General features: G+C 43.5%; 1 protein-coding gene across 7 annotated transcripts in view; it reads right to left on the reverse strand.

Annotated features, from left to right (window-relative positions):
* The window catches only part of aamdc (adipogenesis associated, Mth938 domain containing), a 123496-nt gene that overhangs the window by 87397 nt on the left and 16585 nt on the right, over positions 1 to 19514 (reverse strand). For 5 of the 7 annotated variants that reach the window (XR_005944408.1, XM_041198774.1, XM_041198779.1 and 2 more), the window contains 4 exons: positions 15628 to 15663; positions 11418 to 11515; positions 5145 to 5310; positions 1046 to 1141 (listed from right to left, as the gene is read on the reverse strand). Coding sequence is in view for 6 of the 7 variants with exons in the window: in XM_041198774.1 (XP_041054708.1) it covers positions 1046 to 1141; positions 5145 to 5310; positions 11418 to 11458 (303 nt within the window). In the remaining variant the exon portion in view is untranslated. The remainder of the gene's footprint in view (positions 1 to 1045; positions 1142 to 5144; positions 5311 to 11417; positions 11516 to 15627; positions 15664 to 19514) is intronic. The other 2 variants (XM_041198775.1, XM_041198776.1) reach the window with 2 other exon arrangements.

Raw genomic sequence — 19514 nt, forward strand, 5'->3', positions numbered from 1 at the left:
ATAACCCACTCAAGTTAGCAACATGCTCCATTGCGTGTGTGTTTGCAGAGCTAGAAAGAAAAGAGCTGGGGATGGGACTAGTTAAATTGCTCCTGCAAAGAGCTGGCACAGGCTGGACAGGCTGAATGGTCTCCTTATCTGCAGATAACATTCTATGATTCTACTGTATGTTTCTCACTCTGCGGAGTTACAAGACTACAACGGGCGAGGATTAATGAGATTCTTGATAAAATCAGGTGATCCCACTAGTGTATAAGCAATTGGTTGGAGGAATCTGGGATTAATTAGAACAATTAATTATATTCCTTCTGCTCTTGGTGTCCTTAATTATCTAATGAAGACATTTCATGTGCAGAGTCACAGCCCTGTGTGTGAGGAAGGGGAGAATCAGTGGCAGCTACTCTTGCACTTGCTCAGCCCAGTGGTCCTGATGCCGTGATGCCATTGGATCATGGAAGGTCTCAGAGAGTAGAAGGCGGTAAGCAGTTCAATGTGGGTGGGAAAAAGAAAGGCTGGTATTTCTATAGCCCCTCTCACAACCTCAAAACTTCATCAAAAGTGCTTTCCAGCCAACAGTACTAATTGAAGTGTAGTCATTGAAGTGTAGTCATTGTTGTAATGTAGGAGATGCAATGGCCAATTAGTGCACAGCAAGCTCCCACAAACAAAAACATTGGGGTCTTTTGCATCCACCTGGAAGGGCAGATGAGGCCTCAGCTTAACGGCTTATCTGAAAGATGGCACCTCCAACAGTGCAGCACTCCCTCATTACTGCACTGGAGGCAGAACATAGGCCATGAGGAAAATTTGTTGGAGGTAGGGTGGGAAGGGAAAAGGAGGAAACACATCTCTCACTAATGGTTGCACACGTATTCATGTGAATATTTATATAGCGTTTTGTAGGTAGCGCTCCTGTGTCAGAGTCACAAGGCTGGAAGCTCAAGTCCCAATCCAGAACTTGAGCAGAACAATCTCAGCTGACACTCCAAAATCTGGACGAAAACAGGAACAATTGGATCTTTTTTTAATAAAACATCAGACTAACCTGTAAAGCCTCACTCATTCCACGGCCAATAACCAGCGTTTGAATACCTTTGGTAATGACTTCCTCCAGATCAGCTGCCTGTACTCCAGGGTAATGCTAAATGGGACAGAGCACAACAGTCAGGACTAACCAAGAAACTCTTTGTTTAAAACCTTACTGCTTAATTTCACATGACAGCCATTGCTCAGTGGGTAGCATTCTCTTGCCTCTTAGCCAGAAGGTCATGGGTTCAAGTCCCACTCCAGATACTTTAAGCGCAAAAGTCTATGTTGATGCTTCCAATGGACAAGAACAGAAGAAATAGGAGCAGGAGGCAGCAGTAGATCATACGGCCCATCGAGCCTGCTCTGCCATTCAATATGATCACAGCTGATCTTCTGCCTCAACTCCACTTTCCCACCCGCTCCCCATATTTGATCCCGTGAAACCAAAAATCTTGTCTGTCCCAGCCATAGACGTATTCAAAGATGGAGCATCCATAACCTTCTAGGTAATAGAATTCCAAAGATTCACAACCCTTTGAGTGAAGAAATTTCTCTTCATCTCAGTCCTGAATGATCGGCCCCTTATCCTGAGCCTGTGCTCCTTCTAAAACAATCTCTCATTTTCATCTACCCTGTCATACAGAATATTGCACGTTTCAATAAAATCTTCTAAACTCCACAGAACACAAGCCCAATTTACTCAGCCTTTCATCATTGGACAAACCCCTCATCCCAGGAACCAACCTAATGAACCTTCGCTGTACAGCCTACAATTCTTCCTTAAATATAGAGACAAAAACTGCACGCAGTATTCAAAATGCAGTGTCAAAGAATTGTAATAGGATTTCCTTATCCTTGTACTCCAATTCCCTTGCAATAAAGGTCAATGTGCCATCTGCCTTCTTAATTGCTTGCTGTGCCTGCATGCTAACTTCCTGCTTCTCTTGTACGAGCATATCCAAGTTTCGTTGCACATCATAATTTACAAATTTCACTCCTTTAAAAAAAATTCTGCTTTTCTACTCTTATGACCAAAGTGAATAACTTCACATTTCCCCATAGTATGCTCTGCATTTTGTTGCCCGCTCCTCAAACTGGCTATATCTCTGTGAGAGAGTGTTGCACTGTCTTTCGGATGAGACATTAAACCAGGATGCTGTCTGCCCCCTCAGGTAGGCATAAAAAAAACCCCTGTGGCACTATTTGGAAGGACAGCAGAGTAGTTGTCCCCGATTTCTATTTTTACTTAGTTCTGTTGAAGGGTCATTCGGACTCGAAACGTTAACTGTGTTCTTCTCCGCAGATGCTGCCAGACCTGCTGAGTTTTTCCAGGTAATTTTGTTTTTGTTTTGGATTTCCAGCATCCGCAGTTTTTTACTTTTATCTTAGTTGTCCCCAATATCTTGACCAATATTTATTCCTTATGCATTGATCCACTTAAGCATCACTAAAAGCAGATTATCTGGTCAATATCACATTGCTCTTTCTGGGAGCTTGCCATGTGCAAACTGGCTGCCCCATTTCCTATATTACAACAATGCCTACGCGTCAAAAAGTACTTCATTGGCTGTAAAGAGCTTTGGGACAACCCGAGGTCATGAAAGGTATTGAATAAATGCCAATTTTTCTTTCTTAAAAAAACTTGTGCTATTACACTGGCTTTCGTGATCTGAGGCTGTCCCAAAATGCTTTACAGCCAATGATAATCAGCCAGTCGAAAGTTGCGGATGACAGCCAGGGTCCAGATTTGGGACAGTGGAAGCCAGTGAAGCAGTTGCAAGGCCTCAAGGAGGCAGGTGAGAACGGGAATCCATGCATGATCTCATGATGTTAGACTTGAAAACGCTGCTGGAAGTGGCTGTCAGGTTCAAACAGTAACAGAAGACTGGGTGGCAGGGGATGGGCGGTGGTGAGCGCTGGAGGGGGTGGGGGGAGAAAAATCAGACAGCTAGCTCACGAGGAGGAGAGGCAAGTGCCAACTGCATGCATTCAAATGATATTCCAACCCTGATAGCATCACAACTCAGCCCACATCCCTATGCTCAACCGAAGTCCAAAAGCGTGCTGCATATTGCAGGATTCCCATCAGGAGCAGGAACTCTTGGCTGCTTTTAAAAAAATATTCCCTTTCCAGCTGAAAGCGATTGATTTAGTTCCATTGCCCCCATTGAATCAGCAGAGACCTGGACTTGAACCTCCAAGGATCTTGAAGATCTTGACTTGGTGTAATAATGTAAAATGTGTGTCGGCGAGTCAGCAGCCCACTTTGCATCTCTCCTCATTTTTATTGTTATTGGTTTAAATCTAATCCTATGACTCAGTAGCACATTTACCCACAAAGCTGTCAGGGGAGCTCCATTCACATAGTTTCCTGCAGCAGCCAAGTGGGACTAGCTGAGTTGTTCTTGCAGAGAGCCAGCATGGAAACGATGGGCCGAATGGGCTTCCTATTATGTAATAATCATTTTATAATTCCATGATTGTTGTGCTCAAAAGTGACATCAAGTAATGAACAGTTCCCTAATTGGACCTCTTGGGATTGGGGTAATATTTCATCATGGATTGAAGATTGATTAACAGGCAGAAAACAGGGAGCAGGAGTAAATGGATCACTTTTGGTTGGCAGGTTGTAGCCAGTGGGCACTAGATCTGTGCTTGGGCCTCAGTTATTTACAATCAGTATCAATAACTTAGCTGAGGGATTTTGATTGTAATGTACAGATGAATGCTTGAGGTGGTGGATGGGGTGCCAATCATGTGGGCTGCTACACCCTGGATGATGTCAAGCTTCTTGAATCTTTTTAGAGTTGTTTTAGAGTCCTTGCCACTTATCAGCCCAAACCTGAATGTTGGAGTGAAAGAAGTTAGAGTGCGCAAGAGGCTAGAATTAACAATTGATAATGTGGCATTGCAACATATTGTTCCCTGTGTCAATCTGGCTGTAGATCAATTACCATTGTGGATCTACATCCATAAAGTTATGCTGCCCAAACTCATTTCACTTCAGGACTCCTGCACAAACTTGTAGCCAACAGAGACAGGGAGAGGGTCTGGGATTTGTGCTCACTGACCTACACTGGCTCCTGGTCCAACAAACCCTCAATTTTAAATTCTCACTCTTGTTTTCAAATCCCTCCATGTGCTCACCTCCTCTAAATCTCCGTAAACTCCTTCAGTCCTACAACCCTCCAAGACGTCTGCACTCCTCCAATTCTGGCCTCTTGTGCACCCCTGATTTTAATCATTCCACGACTGGCAGTTGTACCTTTAGCTGTCAGGGCCCCAAGATCTCCCTCACCAGAGCTCTTAGTTTTTCTTTCCTCTTTTAAGAAGCTCCTATAAATCTACCTCTTTGACCAAGCTTTTAGTCATCTAATAACTCCTAATATCTCCTTTTGTGGCTCGGTGTCAAATTTTGTTCGATGGTCACTTCTGTGAAGTGCCTTGGGGCATTTTCCTATGTTAAAGATGCTACATGAATGCAACTTGTTGTTGTTGGCTGCTATTTGGGGTTTGGGTACAAAAGTGTACTATTATGATAAACACTGGATTGTTACACTCAGATCTATAAATATAAGTAAAAGCAGAAAAGCTGGAAATGCTCAGCAAGTCAGACAGCAACAACGGAGAGAGAAACAGAATCAACATTTCAGTCAACAACCTTTCATCAAGGTAGCCACTAATAAGTCCGATAGGGAATTCAGGAGGAAGTTCTTTATCCAGAAATTGGTGAGAGTATGGTACTCTTTATCACAGGGAGTAGTTGAGGTGAATAGCACAGATGCATTTTAGGGGAAGTGAGATAAACACGAGGGAGAAAAGAATCAAAGCACATGGGAATGGGGTTAGACGAAGAGGGGTTGGATGAGCCTTTCGCGGAGCATGGATCTGAAAAACTAAATGCCTGGTTCAGTGCTGTACATGCTATGTAATTGAAATCAGTGCAGAAAAATAAAATTAAATGTCATGGACAAAGAGGTTAAAAAATAGAAATGCATTGACCCACTGTGCCCCCCCCTCCCCCCTCCCCCGCCCCCTCCACCCCTCCCGCCCCCCCCCACCCCCACCCCGCCCTGCCATATATCCTTGTTCTGTGTGCGCTGGCTCTGACTCACATCAGTCCCCGTTTCTCTCCAGTCCCAGGTACGACTTCCTCCTGGCCACACCTTGCAGTCCTTATAAGTAGTGGCACAGTCTTGGACTTTCATCCGTCCCCAAGAGATTGAAGCTATTTGTGGAGAGGACATAGTGGTAAAGGGGCAATCAGTACCAGCTCGAAACCTAGAAAGGATCAACCAACAGATTTTAAAAGGTATAGTCGCATAAGAACATAAGAAATAGGAGGAGTAGACCACACAGCCCATTGAACCTGCTTCGCCATTTCACATGATCGTGGCTGATCTTCAGCTTCAACTTCACTTTCCCACACACTCCCCATATTCCTCGATTTCCCGAGAAGCCAAAAATCTGTCTATCTTAACATTAAATATATTCAATGATGGAGCATCCACAACCCTCTGAGGTAGAGAATTCCAAAGATTCACAACCCTTTGAGTGAATAAATCTCTACTCATCTCCAGTCCTAAATGATCAGCCCCTTATCCTGAGACTGTGTCCCCATATTCTAGGTTCCCCAGCCTGAGGAAACAACCTCGTGTCTACCCTGTTAAGTCCCTTAAAATCTTGTATGTTTCTGTGGCAGCACCTCTCCTAAGGATTTGGACTCAATCTAGTCCACCTCTCATCACAGGACAATCCTCTCATCCCAGAGACCAGTCTAGTGAATCTTTGCTGTAATCTCTCCAACACAAGTATATTGTTCCTCAAGTATGGAGACCAAAACTGACACAGTATTCTGAATGTGGTCTCATCAAAGCCCTGTACAACTGTAGCAAGACTTCCTTACTCTCCTGCTCCAATCACCTTGCAATAAAGGCCATACAATTTACCTTTCTAACTGCTTGCTGTACCTGCATGCTATCTTTGTGTTCCTTGTACAAATACATCCAAGTCTTTATGGTCATCACTTTCACCCCCTTTAAAAAAATTTCTGCTTTTCTGTTCTTACAACCAAAGTGAACAGCCTCACACATTATACTATATCTGCCACCTTGCTGCCCATTCATTTAACCTGTCTATGTCTCTTTACAGCCTCACAGCTTGCATTCGCACCTAGCATTTATCATCAGCAAACTTGACTACATTACTCTTGATCTCTTCATCTAAGTTACTAATAGAGATTGTAAATAGCTAAGGCCCCGGCTCCGAAGAAGAGTCATATGGACTCGAAACATTAACTGTTTCTCTCTCCACAGATGCTGTCAGACCTGCTGAGCTTTACTAGCACTGATCCCTGCGGCACTTGTCCCATTTATCCATATTTTTTGCTTCATTTCACCTTTTGTGTATCAAATGCATTTTGAAAATCTATCTACCGGTTCCCCCCATCTACCATACTAGTTACAGCCTCAAAAAAACTGTTAATGAATTTGTCAAACATGATTTCTCTTTATTAAAGCCATGTTGACTTTGGCTGATCATATTATTATTTTCTAAGTGCATTGTTCGGCCTTCCTTAAGATTCCAGCAGTTTCTCAATGACTGATGTTAGGCCTATAGTTCCCCATTTTCTCTCTCCCTCCTTTCTTGAATTGCACTGCTACATTTGCTAACTGAACCTGCTGGGACCATTCCAGAATCTCAGGAATTTTGGAAAACGATAACCAGCGCATCTACTATTTCTGCAGCTCTCTCTTTTACAACCCAATGGTGTAGGCCATCAGGTCCTGGGGATTTGTCAGATTTAGCCCCTTAAGTTTCTCCAATACTTTTTCTCTACTGTGGAGAAATACACTAAATATTTGTCCAATGTCTCTGCCATTTCCTCATTCCCCATGATAATTTCTCCTGTCTCTGCATCTAAGGGACTAATGTTTACTTTAGCTACCGTCTTCTTTTTTATATACTTATAAAAATTCTTACAATCTGTTTTTATATTCCTGGTTAGCTTCCTCGCGTATTCTATTTTTTCCATTTTTATCAATTATTTTGGTGGCCCTTTGCTGATGCATAAAACACTTCCAATCCTCAGACTTGCTTCTATTCTTTACAACATTATAAGCCTCTTCTTTTAGTCTAATACTATCCTTAGCTCCTTGGTAAACCACGGAAGGATCTTACTTGCTGAGTTTTTGTTTTTCAATGGAATATATTTTTGTTGAAAATTTTGAATTGGTTTTTTAAATATTTCCAACTTTTTATTTACCACCGTATCTATTAGTCTATTTACCTGATCAACCTTAGCCTGTTCTCCCCTCATACCTACATAATTGGCTTTAAGATTCTTGTTTGTGATTGGAATATGTTGCTCTCAAACTTAATATGGAATTCAACTGTGTTATGATCACTATTTCCCAGTAGATCTTTTACTATGATTATATTACTTAACCCTGCTTCATTGCACAAGAGTAGAGTTAAAATAGATTCATTCCTAGTTGGTTCTACAACATATTGCTCCAGGAAACTGTCACGAAAACATTCCACAAATTCATCTTCCAGACCGTCTTTGCCAATTTGATTGGTTCAGTCTATAAGAAGATTAAAGTCACCAAAAATTACTTCATTGCATTTGTTGCAAGCTCCAATAATGTCTTGTTCAATGCTCTGTAAATGGTATAACACTGCTAAGGGGCCTATACTCTCTACCAGCATTTTCTGACTCTTTCTATTCCTAATCTTCTCCAATACAGGTTCTACTTTCTGATTTTCTGAGCCAAGATCCTTTCTCACTAATGTCCTTATGTCATCCTTTATTATCATTGATATGCCTCATCCTTTGCCATTCTTTTTGAAATGTTGTGTACTGTGGAATATTTATTTCCCAACCTTGCTCATCTTGTTACTATGTCTCTGTAATAATGATTAGATCTAAACAATTTAACTCTATTTGTGGCACTAGTTCATCTATCTTATTGTGGATGCTTCACACATTCAGATAAAGAGCCTTTAATTTTATTTTTTCACTACTATTCCTGAATGGACCTTAGTCACTATGTTATGAGATCTGACTTACCTTTTCATTGAATGAGTGGCCAAGAACTACAACGCCAGCATGCCTCAGGAATTTCCCCACATGGGCTGACCAGGTGCAGCCTTTGTTTTGTTCCTCAGGCTGAGGATGGGCCCAGTGAAAATGGTTATCATGTGACCCAGGAGCAGAGCGCACAGAGAGGCGTCCCAGACAGGGTACGGGAAAAAAAGGGACAGGGAGAGGTCCCAGTTAAGAAGAAAGAGAGAGGAGCACAGAAAGAGGCTCCAAGCAAAGGAAGGGCTGCAGTGGGCAGACCAAGTAATGGGGGCTCAGGAGAAGCCCTAAGGACCTAAGGAGGCAGCAGAAGGTTGGTGACTCCATGCTGCAGGCCAATGGGGTGAAGGTAACCTTTTGCAGCAGTAGTGTTCTGCTTGCCGTATCCAAAAAGCCTAGCTTTTTATTTTATTTATTCAAGGGATGTGGGCTTCATTGGCTAGGCCAGCATTTATTGCCCATCCCTAGTTGCCCTTGAGAAGGTGGTGGTGAGCTGCCTTCTTGAACCAGTGCGGTCCCTATGGTGTAGGTACACCCACAGTGCTGTTAAGGAGGGAGTTCCAGGATTTTGCCCCAGTGACAGTGAAGGAAAGGCAATATATTTCCAAGTCAGGATGGTGAATGGCTTGGAGGGGAACTTCTGGGTGATGGTTTTCCCATATGTCTGCTGTCCTTGTCCTTCTAGATGGTAGTGGCTCTGGGTTGGATGGAGTTGCCTATAGAGCCTTGGTGAGTTTCTGCAGTGCATCGTGTAAATGGTACACACTGCTGCTATGGTGCGCCAGTGGTGGAGGGAGTGTTTGTGGATGTGGTGTCAATCAAGCAGGCTGCTTTGTCCTGGATGGTGTCAAGCTTCTTGAGTGTTGTGGGAGCTGCACTCATCCTGGCAAGTGGAGAGTATTTCATCACACTCCTGACTTGCGCCTTGTAGATTGTGGACAGACTTTGGGGAGTCAGGAGGTGAATCACTTGCCACAGGATTCCTAGACTCTGACCTGCTCTTGTAGCCACTGTATTTATATGGCTAGTCCAGTTCAGTTTCTGGTCAATGGCAACCCAATCATCAGCGAACATCTGGCCTTTTGATGGAAGGAAGGTCATTGATGAATCAGCTGAAGATGGTTGGGCCGAGGCCACTACCCTGAGGAACTCCTGCGGGAGGGCAGTGCATGGTTATCAGCAGGAGGTTTCCTTGCCCATGTTTGACCTGATGCCATGAGACTTCATGGGGTCTGCAGTCGATGTTGAGGACTCTCCAGGGCAACTCCCTCCTGACCGTATACTGCTGCGCCGCCACCTCTGCTGGGTCTGTCCTACTGGTGGGACATGACCTACCCAGGGATGGTGATGGTGAAGCCTGGGGCATTATCTCTAAGGTATGATTCCATGAGGATGACTATGTCAGGCTGTTGCTTCACTAGTCTGTGAGACAGCTCTCCCAATTTTGGCACAAGCCCCCAGATGTTCGTAAGGAGGACTTTGTAGGGTCGACAGGGCTGTGATTGTCGTTGTTGGTTCTGGTGCTGTTTGGTTTCATGTCTTTTTTGTGGCTTTGTAGCAGTTTGTTACAACTGAATGGATTACTAGGCCATTTCAGAGGGTATTTGCTGTGGGTCTGGAATCACATGCAGGCCAGGTAACGGCAACAGATTTCCTTCCCTAAAGGACATTAGTGAACCAGGTGGGTTTTTCAAAAAATCAACAATGGTTTCATGGGCATCATTAGACTTTTAATTCCAGATTTTTATTGAATTCAAATTCCACCATCTGCCGTGGAACCCGGGTCCCCAGAGCATTACCCTAGGTCTCTGTATTACTAGTCCAGTGACAAAACCACTACGCCATTACCTCCCCCTTCTTTATATAAATTGTAAAATGTTGAGCCCCAGCACTGGTCCCTGTGGCACACCACTCGTTACATCTTGCCAACCAGAAAATGACCTATTTATGCCTATTCCCTGTTAGCTAGCCAATCTTCTAACCACGCCAATATGTTACCCCCCCACACCATGAGCTTTTATTTTCCACAATAACTTTTGATGTGGCACCTTATCAAATGCCTTCTAGAAATCTAAGGACAGTACATCCACCAGTACCCCTTCATCTGCAGCACGTTACTTCAAAGGACTCCAATAAGTTGGTTAAGCATGATTTCCCTCTCTCAAAACCATGTTGACTCTGCCTGATTACCTTGAATTTATCTAAGTGCCCCGTTATAATGTCTTTAACAACACTTTCTAACATTTTTCCTCTGACAGATGTTAAGCTAACTGGCCTGTACTTGCCTGCTTTTTGTCTCCCTCCCCTTTTGAATAAAAGGGGTTACATCAGCTATTTTCCAATCTAATGGAACCTTCCCTGAATATAGGGAATTTTGGAAAATTAATACCTATGCATCAACTATCTCAGTAGTCAGTTCTTTTAAGAGCCTAGGATGAAGTCCATCGGGACCCAGGGATTTGTCAGCCCACAACTCCAACAATTTGCTCAGTACCACTTCCCTGGAGATTGTAATTATCTCTAGTTCCTTCCTCCCTTTCATTTCTTTACAGCAATTTCTAGGATGTTACTTTTATTCTTCTCTATAGTGAAGACTAATGCAATGTTCTATTGTTCAATTTCTCTGCCTATTTTCCATTATTAATTTCTCAGGCTCACTTTCTATAGGACTATCTGTCTTAATGTTACTAGCTAGCTTTCTCTCATACTCTAATTTTTCCCTCCATATTAACCCTTTAGACATTCTTTGCTGTTTTTCATATTCTATCTAATCTTCTGACTTGCCACCCATCTTTCAGCAATTATGTGCATTTCCTTTAAGATTGATACTTTAACTTCTTTAGTTAACCACAGATTAACCCTTGGAATTTTTCTTTCTTGTTGGAATGTATCTGTTGTGTGTATTCTGAAATACCCACTTAAATATCTGCCACTGCATCACTATTGACCTATCCCTTAACCTGATTTTCCAGTTCACTTTAGCTAGCTCTACTTTCATTCTCTCATAATTGCCCTTAATCATGTTTAAAACTAGTCTTAGGTCCACTCTTCTCTCCCTCAAACTGAATGTAAAATTCAATCATATTATGATCATTGCTACCTTGGGGCGCCTTTACTGAGGTCACTAATAAATCCTATTCTCATTGTGCAACACCAGATGCAGTTTAGCCTCTTCTCAGGTTGGTGCCAGAACATGCTGTTCTAAGAAACTATCCCAAAAGCATTCTATGAATTCCTCATCTAGGCTACCATCTGACTTTTCCAGGCTATTTGTATATTAAAACCCCCGCGATTATTGCAGTACCTTTCTGACAATCTCCCATCCTTTCTTCCTTTATACCACATCCTACCATGTGGTTACTGTTAAGGGCCTGTACACCAATCCCAGAAGTGACTTCCTGCCTTAAGATAAAAGCAAAATACTGCAGATGCTGAAAATCTGAAACAAAAACAGAAAATGCTGGAAAAAAACTCAGCAGGTCTAACAGCATCTTCGGAGAGAAAAAACAGAGTTAACGTTTCGAGTCCGCATGACTCTTCTTCAGAGCTAAAGAGAAGTACAAATATGATGAAATTTATACAGTTTAAGGGGGTAGAGCAGGTGAAGCTGATTAGGCCGCCAGCGATAGGTGGGGGCATAGGAGAAATTGACAAAGATGTCATGAACAAAAGGGGTGTATATGGTATTGGTAAGGGCTAAAGGAGATGCTGATAGTGGCATTAAGGTAAGAAAGCAGAATATGATAATAGCAGGACAAGGGTAAGCACTCTGAAAAGAACAACATGAACAAATGGCCCTTGTGCAGATAGGAAGGGAGTTCAAGAATTTTGACCCAGCGACAGTGAAGAACTATGATATAGTGCCAAGCCAGGATGGCATGTGGCTTTGTGGGGGGGGGAGACTTGAAGATGGTGATGTTCCCATGTATCTGCTGACTTTATCCTTCTAGGTGGTACAGGTCACGAGTTTGGAAAGTGCTGTCAAAGGAACCTTGGCGAGTTGCTGCAATGCATCTTGTAGATGGTACACACTGCTGGTACTGTGCATCGGTGGTGGTACACACTGTTGCTACTGTGTGTCGGTGGTGGAGGGAGTGCATGTTTAAGGTGGTGGATGGGGTGCCAATCAACCAGGCTGCTTTGTCCTGGATGGTGTCAAGCTTCTTTGAGTGTTATTGGAGCTGTACTCATCCAAGCAAGTGCATGCCTTCAGGCAGTTAAACAACCCCGTGTCGCCTCGGGGAACTGGAGGCTGACTGGAAAATCCCCTCATGGGGGCGGGAAACCCTGCTGGGCCTCAAATCCACCTCGGCAAAAGTGGCCAGCTCCGGGAACGGGACCGTGAATCTGGCCTGCCAGTTGGCAATGGTACCTTTGGGACCCATCTGTTTCTGTTCCTGACCTCAGCAGGACCCGAAAATTCAGCCCAGCCTCACTGGCCGAGTTGAAAGCAGAACTCTTAATACACAATGCCTCTTCTCTCATGCATCCCCACCCCAGAAATCTGGACAAAAGCAAAATACTGTGGACGCTGGGATTCTCTTCATGCTTCATTTCAAGACCTAAGGTAGATTTCAGCTGCCCACTCCTTTTGGAATTACCTCCTCTTCTCTCCTGATATGATAACGGTCTTGGCACCTACCACTGAACAAACCCTTTTAGATTGGTTAATGCCAAGAGGGATGTGATCACAATGAAAATCTAATCTCATTCAGCAAATGAGCACTGCTTAGCCTGCAGCTCTATGTAGACTTACCAACGTAAACTCAGTAGCTCCCATGTCTAGAGCCACGAGACAGATAAAGGTCTCCATACTCTCCTGTGCACAGCCAAATTTCCTGCTTTGCTCCAGCGTCTGTTGACCAGCTGGAGATCTCTGCTGACCGTCTGGCACCAGCTCATCTTGGGTTGCCCTCTTCTACATCCAACAAGAGCCCACTACATGACCTGATCGGCAGGCTCTGATGACGGAAGTCGGGTGACCTGGCCAAGCCAGCTGAGCAGGGTTTTGCAGATGTTGGATGAAACTGGAGGCCGTTTCTTACTTACCAGCTCTTCCAGTTTTCTTACCAGCTCTACAATGCCATTCAAATACTTTCATACATTGTCTTGTGATCACTCCCAGCCTCTGCATTATTTTGCTCCAATGAATTAGCGCATGACCAGCATTCAGCATTACTTAATTAAATCAATCCCAATGTTGAGTTCCCTTCAATGGCTTTGTCAGAAAGATAGAAAGAAGATTTATCTAGAAACACTTCATGCAGAACATTTTAAAGCGCTTCAATTTCAATGAACTACTCATGAGCTAATTGTTAAATTGGTGAACTCAATGCTCATTGTTTTTGACACCTTGCAGCCTGCACAATGAGATGAATTTGAGCACAGTCATTTGGTGGTTATGGTACTGGACTAGCATCCAGATCAAAACACTTAACATTGACCCAGAGCTTCTGTGAAGTAGCCAGGTGGGATCAGGTGGTCAAGGGGTGGGGTGAGAGGGTAGTCAGGGGTGGGAGGAGGTCGGGTAGTTGGTGGGGGTTTAGTCGAGGGGTCCAGTGGCGGGGGGGCGGATTGCAGGGGTGGTGGTTGGGGAGTTAGAAGTGGTTTCGATCCTTCTAACTTTTCCTGGGTAACCATTCAGCTAAGAGAGTCAGAACCATGCAAAATCTGAGATTTAAAAGGAGAATCGAATAATTCCAGGTGCAATGTAATTGCCCAACAGAAATTTAAACTTTCATCTTCTGGGGGGCCCCCAGTGCGTCTTCTGGGCTACCTCCGGGGTATGACCCCCCCTCCTAGGGAACACAAGTTTTGAGCCATTATGTTGTGAAATTAAATTCAATAAATCCAGTAATTTGTGGCTGTGCAGCAGAACAAAGATTGTGAGATAGTTGTAAAAGAATCAACTGGTTCACAAATGTCCTTCAGGGAAAAACGCATTCTGGCCCTAACTGGTTTAGCCAATACCCCAGTCACTCAGAAGTTGACTCTCAGCATTCACTGACATGGTCTAGCAAGCCCTTAAGTTGTAAAAACAATCATCTTGGGAAACTAAGGAGGGGTGATCGCCATTATATAACACAACAACTTCGACAGCAATCCTTGTCCCAAGCAACTAAAATTTTATATCACTGCTTTCCTGGCTAATAAGTCCCAAAAATGTTAACTGTTTTACTTTTGCACACAATGGTGAAGGGTCCTTGGAATCAGCTGGACAGAGCAAAGAACCAATGAATGTGTCCGCAAGAAAATTAGAGTCCCAGCATCTCATGGACTTTTAACTGAAGTGAAGAGGCTGAAATTGAGAGAGTACGACCGCTGATAAAGGTGGGATGAGAGCCTAGTGTTGGCGACAACAGAAGATGAAACATCAGGAAAGAACAGGTCAGATTGGAGAAGGGCTGAATGGTTGGACAAACATTAGGAACTGGAGGGAGGAACGACAATGGCGCGCAGAATTGCAGTTAACTGAGAGATGCCTACGACACCTCGTGGAGTAAGGCTAATTATAGATGAAGTCAGTTGCTGTCAACTGTGGCTCAGTGTGTAGCATGCTCATCTCTGAGTTAGCGCATTGTAGGTTCAAGCCCTGCTCCAGAGACGTGAGAACAAAATCTAGGCTGACACTCCCAGTACAGCATAAGGGAGCACTGCACTTTTGGAGGTTCTGTCTTTTGGATGAGACATAGGGTTGACAACTCCTCAAGATTGGTGTGGAGTCTCCAGGAATTAAAGATCCATCTCCAGGACCCTGTTGTGTGCAACCCTGGAGAAATATCATCGGGACATTAAAAAAGATTTTTTTTTGTAATTTTCTTTGAACACTTCTCTTTGCTGGACATAAAAATATTGAAAACGGGGGTGCAGCTGGAAAAAAGCTGTTTGGTTGATAGTCAAGCATAAGCCAATTGGATGGTGAATCTTTTTGTTTTCCAATTAGCATAGGAAGACAGTGCGTCACGAGGATGGAAGTGTTGGCCGACCAATGGCTGGAAATTGGGGGGCAAGTCATGTGATGAAATCTCCAGGAATACATTTAATCATAGTTGGCAACCCTAATGAGATGTTAAACTGAGGGCCTGTCCATCCTCCCAAGTGGGTATGGAAGATCACATGGCACTATTACAGACAACAGCAGGGAGGTCTCCCCAGTATCCTGACCAATAATTATTGCTCAACCAATATCACTAAGACAGACCGTCAGGCCAATATCACATTGGTATTGTGGAATCTTTCTATCTGCAATTCGTTGCCATGATTCCTACGTTAGAACAGTGACTACACTGGCTCTTTGGAATATCCTGAGGTCATGAAAGGCGCTATATAAATGCACATTATTTCCTTCTTTCACTGGAGTTCATTGAAATCATGTCTAATGAGATAAATAAGCCAGAATACTGTAACAGCAGTTTCAAAGGACCTGTGTGAAACTACAAAAGTCCTGCCAACATCTGAAACAGATTTTATGTATTCTCAGATACAAAATTAGCTAAAATTCAACAATGATTTACCTGTTTAGAACCCGAGTTGTCTGCTTTCCTCAAATCCTACAGCAGAGAAATAAAAATGAGGTGTATAAACTTATATGTATTTTGTAAATCGATAGAAGCAGTCCTTATTTCTAAATGTCAGCTCTGGAATGGTCTTTCTATTTGAAGATCATGAAATCTAACTCCGTTGTGGCCAGGTTTCAGCTATGTCTGTCAGATGGCTATAACTGGAATACTGTCCACTGTTAAAGAAAAACCTCACTCCCTGTTTTCAAAATCTCTTATTTAACTTATAAACTTTATAATCCCATTGCATTGGAAATTAATTTAAAGAAAGTGAGTCGTAAAATCTTAAGGGAAGAGGAGAAGATATTCTCTCCCCTTCATTCAGCTCTCATCTTTTCCCCATTCCTTTGAAGGTCGTTTGCTGGGGTACAGATCTACAGCAACCAAAATCCCTCTAGTGCCTCTCCCAAGTTGCACTCTTCTAATGTAACAGTGAGGGCATCAGTCGAGCCCAATGCCAAACTCACTCAAATATTTACAGCAGCATAAATTTCTAGCTGTAGTCAATGCAATAAAGGTGGACAATAATGCTCAAAGAGTATCACTCTTGCCTCAGAGCATAAGATTGTGTCTTTGAATCCAACTGCAGAGACCTGAGCACAAAATCCAGGCTGACACCCCAGCACTCATACTGAGGGAGTGCTATTGTCAGAAATGCCAGCTTTCAGTTTAAAAGGCACATCTGAGGTCCTACTTTCCTCTTGAAGTGGACATAAAAGATTGCATGGCGCTATTTCAAGAATAGGGGGTTGTCCCTTGTGACCCAGTGAATATTTATCCCTTAACCAACACCACTAAAAACAGATAATTTGGTCATTATCTCATTCCTGTTTGTGGGTGCTTACTGTGTACAAACTGCCTTGTTTCCTACATTACAACAATGATGACTGAAAGTACGTTATTGACCCTTAAGTGCTTTGATAGATCTTGAGGACATGAAAGACACTATAGAAATGCAAGTTCTTTCTTTTTATTTTTTTACTGGGTGAGTTTTTTTTACATCTTCCTTGATGCAATTCTGCTAAGCCCAACTGTAACAGCCTAAACAGCTAACAGACTGACCTAGCTTAGAACTGCACTGTGAAAGACACATACTAATCTGTACACTATTTGAAACGGCAGGTGGTCACAGCAGTCTGTAGGTATTGCAACGTGTTATAAGACCCAATAAGCATAGTGAGGTCTATCTAACTTAATGTGACAGTCCCACTAAACTCACTCAAATTCCTTCCTCTCTCCCATTGCATTTGATAGATTTTACACTCAGTAGCAGGACAGAAGGTTTTCCAGGTAATTCTGTTTTTGTTTTGGATTTCCAGCATCCGCAGTTTTTTTGTTTTTATATTTTGGTCTGCATTAATCTGTGTCTCCCTTAGGGCACATAGAATAGCCAAACATATAGCTCAGTATCAGTTGGTAACATAACTAGCCTTGAAACAATGTGGAGGAGGGCGGAGAGAACCAGATTTATGCTGGTACAACCTATTCAAAGTATTCTTCTTAATTATTGTATCCTGGAGCAAGGAATATATTAAACTAATGTCGTGTGCATTGGATAATGAAATCTAAACAGTCAAATACATCAAATCTGTTGAGGATGGGGTAGCTTCATGAAGTGCACTTTTGCTGATGACTGAAGAGACTAATCCATGAGAGGCAGGTTCTGCCACAAGTGCTGCATTTGAAGTGGTTATCAGGTGACATTGTGGGTTGTGGTTTTCAGTTGACAAGCCGCTGTAGCCACTGATTGTCATAGTGATGACACCATTTTCCTCTGTCATCAGCCAGTGTCTACAAGGTATGGTTTGGGCCTTCATGTCAAAATTGCAAGCGCTCTTGAAGCAGAGCTTTGGGCGTCCCACTGGTCGGCTGGCTCCAGCTCGCCAAACAGAAAATCTTCAGGTGTACAACGTCGTTCACTGGCGAAGATGCCTGATCCAGCATCTGCTTGATGAGTGCCAATATACTCGGGAGCTTTGCCTTTGAGAAGACTACCGCTTTTGTGATTTTGTCCTTCCATGAGATGCCCAGAATGTGCCGCAAAATGAAGATCAAAGTTCAGCTTCCTTTCTTGAAAGCTGTAAGTCAGCCATCTTTCACAGTCATACAAGGTACTGAGAACATGGGCCTCATTAACCAGCATCTTGGCCCTAAGAGTCAGTTTGATGTTATTCCATGCATGTTTCATAAGTCGGCCAAAGTTGGTTGCTTTCCCTATGTGTGTACCAAGTCCTGCAGTGAAATACAGTTTGCCTGTCACCTTAGACCCAAGGTAGAAGAATTTACTAAGCACTTTTGGCGGGGTATTACTTAGTGTGATCGGGGTGGGGATTAATGTGACACCCTGTGCCATAACTACAATTTTCTTGATGTTTATAGTCAAGGGTAACAAGTTTCAGGCATAGGAGAGACAACTTGAGTGTTTGTAATTGAGTTTCAATGGAAGCGACTAGAGAGGCATCACCAGCATAGAGGAGTTCTTTGATCAAGATGTGCTGTATTTTTGTCTTTGCTTTCAGTATGGACAGACTGTAGAGCTTGCTATCTGACCTCATATGCAGCTAACTCCTTCTATATCTGCAGGGAAGGCAAAGGTCAGGAGTCTGGGGAGGAAGATTCCAAACAAAGTGGGGCTGGGACACAGCCTTGTTTCCCTCCATTCTTCACCCTCAAACTATTAGAAGTGATTTCATCAAACTGTACAGAACAGTGCATGTTGTCATGGAAGGGGCGGATAAGACAGAGGAGCTTTGATGGATAGCCAATTTTACAAACATAGGAATTAGGAGCACAAGTAGACCACTCAGCCCCTCAAACTTGCTCCACCATTCAATAAGTTCATGGCTGATCTGATTGTAACCTCAAGTCCATATTCCCGCTTACTCCTGATAGATACTTGATAAGCAAGGGGATGAAAGGCTATCTAGCTCTGCCACTTCCAAATAGTCGTCTCGTAGTACAGAACTTGAATATTGCTGAAAAAAGGAGACATGTCCAAGCTTTTCGTCTTGCATTCAACAGGACACCTCCCAAGAATATCAATATAATGGGAAAACAACAATTTATACTATATGTAAAGAGAGTGCTGATTGGTTGGCAAATGGCATTGCCATGGAGAATACACCAGTGATGGTGACTGACAGTTAACTGTCACTTCTCTGACACTTCCCTTTCCTTCCTTGACCTCTCTGTCTCAATCTCTGGTGATAGACTGTCCACCAATATCCATTACAAACCCACCGACTCCCACAGCTATCTCGACTACAGCTCCTCACACCCCGCTTCCTGTAAGGACTCCATCCCATTCTCTCAGTTCCTTCGCCTCCGTCGCATCTGTTCCGATAATGCTACCTTCAAAAACAGTTCCTCTGACATGTCCTCCTTCTTCCTTAACCGAGGTTTTCCACCCACGGTCGTTGACAGGGCCCTCAACCGTGTCCGGCCCATCTCCCGCGCATCCGCCCTCACGCCTTCTCCTCCCTCCCAGAAACATGATAGGGTCCCCCTTGTCCTCACTTATCACCCCACCAGCCTCCGCATTCAAAGGATCATCCTCCGCCATTTCCGCCAACTCCAGCATGATGCCACCACCAAACACATCTTCCCTTCACCCCCCTTATCGGCATTCCGTAGGGATTGCTCCCTCCGGGACACCCTGGTCCACTCCTCCATCACCCCCTAGTCCTCAACCCCCTCCTATGGCACCACCCCATGCCCACGCAAAAGATGCAACACCTGCCCCTTCACTTCCTCTCTCCTCACCGTCCAAGGACCCAAACACTCCTTTCAAGTGAAGCAGCATTTCACTTGCATTTCCCCCAACTTAGTCTACTGCATTCGTT

The sequence above is a fragment of the Carcharodon carcharias genome, chromosome 11, assembly GCF_017639515.1.
Source record: "Carcharodon carcharias isolate sCarCar2 chromosome 11, sCarCar2.pri, whole genome shotgun sequence".
Lineage (NCBI taxonomy): Eukaryota > Metazoa > Chordata > Chondrichthyes > Lamniformes > Lamnidae > Carcharodon > Carcharodon carcharias.